This window comes from Berghia stephanieae, chromosome 5, assembly GCF_034508935.2.
Source record: "Berghia stephanieae isolate SIO BIC M18660-M18661 chromosome 5, UCSD_Bste_1.3, whole genome shotgun sequence".
In the NCBI taxonomy this organism is placed as follows: Eukaryota; Metazoa; Mollusca; class Gastropoda; order Nudibranchia; family Aeolidiidae; genus Berghia; species Berghia stephanieae.
The window spans coordinates 47,294,379-47,300,378 of record NC_088364.1 but is presented as its reverse complement, the minus strand read 5'-3'; the positions used below and the strand labels follow the sequence as shown (position 1 = coordinate 47,300,378).

Below are 6,000 nucleotides of genomic sequence, written 5' to 3'. Positions count from 1 at the left end.
GTTGATTTTGTCTCTGTTTGACAAGACAGAAGCTATTGCCAATAGGAAATTATGTATCGGCGAGCAGCTGCCCTAGGATTAACGCAAGGGAAATCCAGTGATTACATGTGGGTGGCTTATATTTAGCCCAAGTGAGTTTACTATGTCATTTGCGAAAGCACCTATATTTAGTGCCTTGACATCGCCATTACAGCTGTACCAGACCCAAAAAAAAGAACTCATCGGACATAAACTCTGCAGTCATCAAGTGTGCAGCAACCAGAGCAGTGTTTTGAAGATGCTTTGCCATACAAGATGTAGCTGACTTGTTTAGTTTTGCAAGAAACTCCCTCAAGAAGAGGTAGTGACAAATGTCAACATTTTTTCAGCTGTCGTTTATCTTGGTGGAGTCATCTTCTATTGACGGGAAAGATAAGGCTCTGTTCAAGAAGATGAAAGCCATCACTTCAAGCAAATTGCTATCAATTTTTTGATATGTGCAACTTTCTAGCGGCATCATTTTTTTGGTTTGCAAATTTTTCTTTTTCAAACTTTTGTTCATTGTGTAAATAACTTAATAATTTTGTTTGTCAATCATTTGGTTGAACTTTGTTAGTCCTGCAATGCTCCTCACTTTTCACTTGTCAATACATTTTTGAAAATCATTTCAACCCAATATTTTTGCATTTGTAACTTTTTGTCATTATCTAAAGTGCTTTGATTTGTAGCTTGATATTGGACACCTCCGAAGGTCTGTGTAATGTTCCTCACTATTTGACTCGTATATCTTTGGGCTTCAATTGTCACTAAACCCAAAGTCCAAGAGATTCCTAAGTGCATTTTCAAATTTTAGCCTCTGTTATTTTTGGTAAACAGTACTGATGGACTAACCCATATAGAAGATATGGTATTCTTCTACAGAAATAGATTTCCTTTAACACAGATTTTTTTCTTAAGAAACAACAGAATTTATGCGATTCATAACGTGCAAGTATTCGGAGCAATTTTGCAATATTAAAAAATAGTCTTGATATAAAACAACATTCAACATGCTGCAATTTCTAAATATAGACTTAAAATTTTTTAAAAGAACACCTGCACTTATGGATGATTATGATTTGCATTTCTTTAGAAAATGCTTAACCCACCCCACCCCCTTCAACTCCTCCCTTCAATTTCAATGTATTATCATACATCATAGATTAAATTTTAAGCATCAATAATTCTTAAATCATGCTCCATATACTTAAAGTAGAAAACAAAATAATCCTAATTTAATTTGTTAAAAAAATTCTTCTTTTGACAAAGTAATGTTTAAAATTAATGTTGAAAGCCAGGAGAGCAACTGTACTGAAGAAGGTCCACGGCATTTCTGTCTTCATGTGATTTTGGATGAATATCATCAGGCAGAAAGTCATCTTCACCCTGAAAATAAAAGTAAAGAAAAGTTTCTGATATCTGTGAATGATATTTGGTCTGAAGTACAAAAACATAGATTAAAAGACTTGGAGGGTTACAGAATGATATCATATGAACCATATTTGCACAGAAATTTTAAATAAGCTGTTGATGTCTAATAATAGGTACGGCAAACCCTCTTATCAAGTCATGGCTTTATTGGCAAACCGAGAATTTCAACTCAAATCGTCACTCCCTTTTTCTCATTTTCAGTCCGTCAAATAAAACGTGTTTGGTGTCAAATTAAATCTCAAATCTTCATCTTTTAAAAAATGTTTATGATTTTTTCATAGGATTTGCCGTTATTTCATGGCCTTGAGTTGACGAAGAGGAGTAAACTCCGATTCTGGAACCGGCACTCCGCTACTCGAACACCTTAGCTGACGGTCGTCTTTTCTCTCTGCTCGGCTGATCGCCTCAGCACTATTAATAGTAACGTCAATGGCTGCATCAGAAAGAAAATTGAACAAGCTTTCATTTGATACCAGATTCGCATTTTTATGATTTTTTTCAAAGTTTTAAGTTTTAAGTTAAAAACCTTAAATTGATAAAAAAATTAAGAAAAATATGGTCGATTCTGGAATCAAAAGAAAGTTTAAAATCTCAGCTTTAAAATGATATATACGAAAGCAAGATTTATAGCTTTGCGTTCACCAGCCAACTGAAAACGAATCTACAACTACAACATTTGCCTATTCACTTCACTCATACGCCGACTCAGGCAAGGGGCACAATCGCTGATATTTTGTAACTTTGCGTTGAAATTGACAATTTTGGCTTTGTCAGCTACTTTAGGGGCAAATTATTTCTATTTTACTTAAGAGTTGAGCTCAGGAAAAAAATACACACATTGTTTATAAAAAGATGTGTATTGTTAGAAAATTACAGAGGTCTGGCTTGAATATTTATGAAAATACGGCATTTTGAAAACGGACAAAAGTTTGCTTTCAAAGCAGCCCAAATTTGGGCGATTTTCTACAAATTTCAAAAAAACATATCTTTTAAAAATTTTAACCAAATTTAATAATTCTTATACCATTTTAATCAGGAAAAAAAGTTCTACCTATTGAATGCAACTTAAAGACAACAATTATATAATATAAATCTGGGTTTTCCGTACCTACTAATAATAATATTTTGTCCTGAACTTTTCTTTTTGTTGTAAATTTGTTTGTAGCATCTTACACAATGCATTTGTACTAACTGCAGCGATTGGAATTTTTAGTCGTCTTTTGGCACCCTTAGTCAAGCCACCTGGCTAAGTCATGGATCTGACAGAAAATTTACTTTCCAGGGTATTGATTGTTTCTGATCTTACTGTTTGTGCTCCAAACGGAACCTTTTACAGATTTCAATCATCTAAATTAGGTATTTATGAATGTTTGAAGATAGCAACTTCAATTGCCACAAACTGAGAAAAATGGTGACATTTCTGCTTGTAGCTGGGAGCTACAGATTGCATCTTATCTGTGCCTTTCCCTGGCATACACACATTATAATATAATCTCAAAATACAGTTAGGTCTCTCTAATCCTGAACTCCACAATCCCGATGTCCCCATTATGTCGACAGGTCGCCTGGGGATGGATACTTTCTTCTTGATTTGTACACCATAATCCGGAACCAGAACACGTATTTTGGGAACAAAACATTAAAATACAGAGGATTTATGACTATAAACTGACCAACACCATCCATCCACCTACTCTAGTTAAATGCATTTGACAAAGTGTGCAATAATTTACAGGCACCAATCATGTGTGACTGGTCAGTTTACACAACCCGATAGACATCCATACAACCCACATCACTTGATATTGATGTTGGTAGACGACAGCTTCTGAATTCTCCATGTAAAACTGGTATAATGAAAAAAAATGTTAAAAAGCAATCACCTCCTCTATTTTTTTTTATTTTTTTTTTAAAACAGTAAATGTGTGAATTTTGTTTTTAAATTAAAAAAAAAAAAAGACAAACCAAAAAAAATAATATTTAAAGCAAAATCACCCCCCCCCCCCCCCCCCTCCCCATTTTCCCTTTTCCCCATTGAATAATGTATAAATGAAAAACAAAAATAGTTAAAATTATATATTTAAAAACAACTCTAATAAACCACACATAGGCCAATTATGAAAGCTGTATAGTCCTTTTGTTGTTTTCTGTAACGATAGGCTTAAATAACCAGTCTGAACTGATTCCATAATACCGATATCTCGGTAATCCAGACAAAATTCTGGGAACAGAGGTGTTCATATTATGGAGATGTGACTGTAGTTAAAAGTAACATGGTTCAATTCTTACCTCACTGTCAAAAACATCATCTGAAATGCTTCCTTGAAACTCTTGGTATAAAGGAGTGATGAAAGAACAGGATCTAGTGAATCAAAATTTTAAAAACTGCATGTGAGAAACAGACAACAGATCGTCACTTGAATGGAAAGATAGACAGACGGTATTTGGTTTTACCAATTCGAGAAAATGTCCATTCTGCCACAATGACACAAAAGAATACAAATTTTTAAATTATCATAAGCTTGCCGGTTAAACAAATGATGTTATTATAGCTTCCTTATTAAGGCGGCTATGTGGTCTAGACGTATGAGTATGACACTTGCTTTTGGATCGAATGGTCCGGGATTCGAGCCTCGCTCGGCACACAGTCGAGTCCATGGCAACGGCTCTTTACTCTTGATTCTCTCACTGTACTCATGTGTAAAATGAGTACATGGCCATCAACAGTGTTGTCTCCATCGAAAATAAAATCTGTAATATCGCCTAACAGCCGTCATGTCTCGTTCTAAATGTTACATTTTGCTGTTGGTCAGGGACCCTTTTTAAAGTGCTTTGAGCATGTTTAGTGGATATTGCACTTTATAAAAGCTAATGTTTTTTTAGTTTTTGTTTTTTTGGGGGTTTTTATTTCATCTTTTTAAGGCAATAGAAACAATATTATATAAGTACAATGTTGCCAAGAAATTGTATTTTTTCCTATTATGCATTTGGTCAGTATATCTTGATTGACATTATTGAGCAGGAATTATGCTAATTAAATCAATATATTACAAGACATCTGTTTTGATTGCACCGGGATATACTTCGAAACAGCCTAATTGTAAAAAGAGAATAAAGGTCTCCTGGTTCACACAAAGTAATACATATTGAATAGAATTCAACATAACTTACCTTTTCAGTAAATATGGATCGAATGGAAAAAATGCATGAAGCTGTTTATCGACCACATTATCAAAGGAATTGGCTAAAGATACAGGTAGACTGTAACGGTTGTTGCGTTCAGTTATTGTATCACAATATGCGAGTTGGTATGCCCTGGAGAGAAAGAAAAAGATAGACAACAGTTTACTTCCTGGGCTTTTAATAAAATCCAATTCATTCCCTCTCTCTCCTCCTTCAATTTCTATTTTATCAACACAAAGCAATGCAGTCCCTCATTTCAAAGTTAAGTACAAGTTGCAATGCTGAACTATGCTTTAAAACAGTTGAAAAACATTATCAAGTAGAATTTAAGCTGGAGCTCATAAATAAAAATAATGGTGTGGATGTTATCAACAGACAGAATCGTGAATAAGGCATAAATCATAAGACATAAATATTGAATAATTCCATGTGTCCTCAAGGTTCAAGTAGCCTTATTTACATTAAGTTATGATAAACATTTTTAAAGATTAAAACAATGCAAACTAGGTTCTTTATCAAGAGGCTATAACACTAAACGGCCATCTTCTAAACCCAACATCAGTCATTAATCAAAAGCATCACATACTATAGCATAAAACTAATTTGTTTCACCTACCTTGTAGCTGATGAGAATGTATTTACAATTAATGGAGAGCAATATTTCAAAGGATTCAAATTGCTAGTAACTATACGCTGGAAGTTCAAGGAACTAGCCCATTTGTCTCCTGAAAATAGAAAATATGGAAATGCAATGTAAAAATGTTGGAGCATATCATTGAAATTGACTTGATCAACAGAGCAGGGAACAAAGAAATTTTGTTTATAAAGTAATTGCTTATAACATCTCTATTATAATATCTGGTACAAATGATCCAGAGGAGAGTTTTCATTTAAAAACAGGTAAATTAAAAAATATTTGTGACCCATCGCCCCAAAATGTTGTTTGTTTGTTTTTTTGTAGTCCTTTCAGAGCCAGTGGGTTCCATGGATCCGGAGTTTATTCCAGTTTCTATAGCGTGAAACAGACAATAGCAATTGCAAAATGGTATAGGTTGGGACTATTTAGATGCTGAAAATCTAATTTAAACCTTAAAATATTACAAGTGGATAAAATGATATGTTTAGTGAGGAGGATGAATTTATTTTCTTCAAGTGAGATAATCATAATTATTGGTATTTAAACTGACATGATAACGGAATAAGGTAGTGCATATTTTTCAGTGACATTAAAATACATCTGGTTTGTCACTATCTGATTTTATTTAAGACATCTAGAGGATATTCTCTAAAACAGATCTGAACCATCACTTATCTTGGAATTTGCAAATCACACTCCTGGAATATTGATAAAAGAGATAATTTGGACTG

The 6,000-nt window shown here is 33.7% G+C and overlaps 1 protein-coding gene across 2 annotated transcripts in view; it reads right to left on the bottom strand.

Annotated features, from left to right (window-relative positions):
- Positions 1-515: 515 nt before the first annotated feature.
- Positions 516-6,000, bottom strand: part of LOC144973055 (RNA polymerase I-specific transcription initiation factor RRN3-like) — a 28,647-nt gene continuing 23,162 nt past the window's right edge. For both annotated transcript variants that reach the window (XM_078915022.1, XM_078915023.1), the window contains exons 13-16: positions 5,249-5,357; positions 4,621-4,764; positions 3,739-3,811; positions 516-1,404 (exon numbers count right to left, since the gene is read on the bottom strand). In XM_078915022.1, the coding sequence (XP_078771148.1) occupies positions 1,300-1,404; positions 3,739-3,811; positions 4,621-4,764; positions 5,249-5,357 (431 nt within the window). In that variant the 3' untranslated portion in view covers positions 516-1,299. The remainder of the gene's footprint in view (positions 1,405-3,738; positions 3,812-4,620; positions 4,765-5,248; positions 5,358-6,000) is intronic.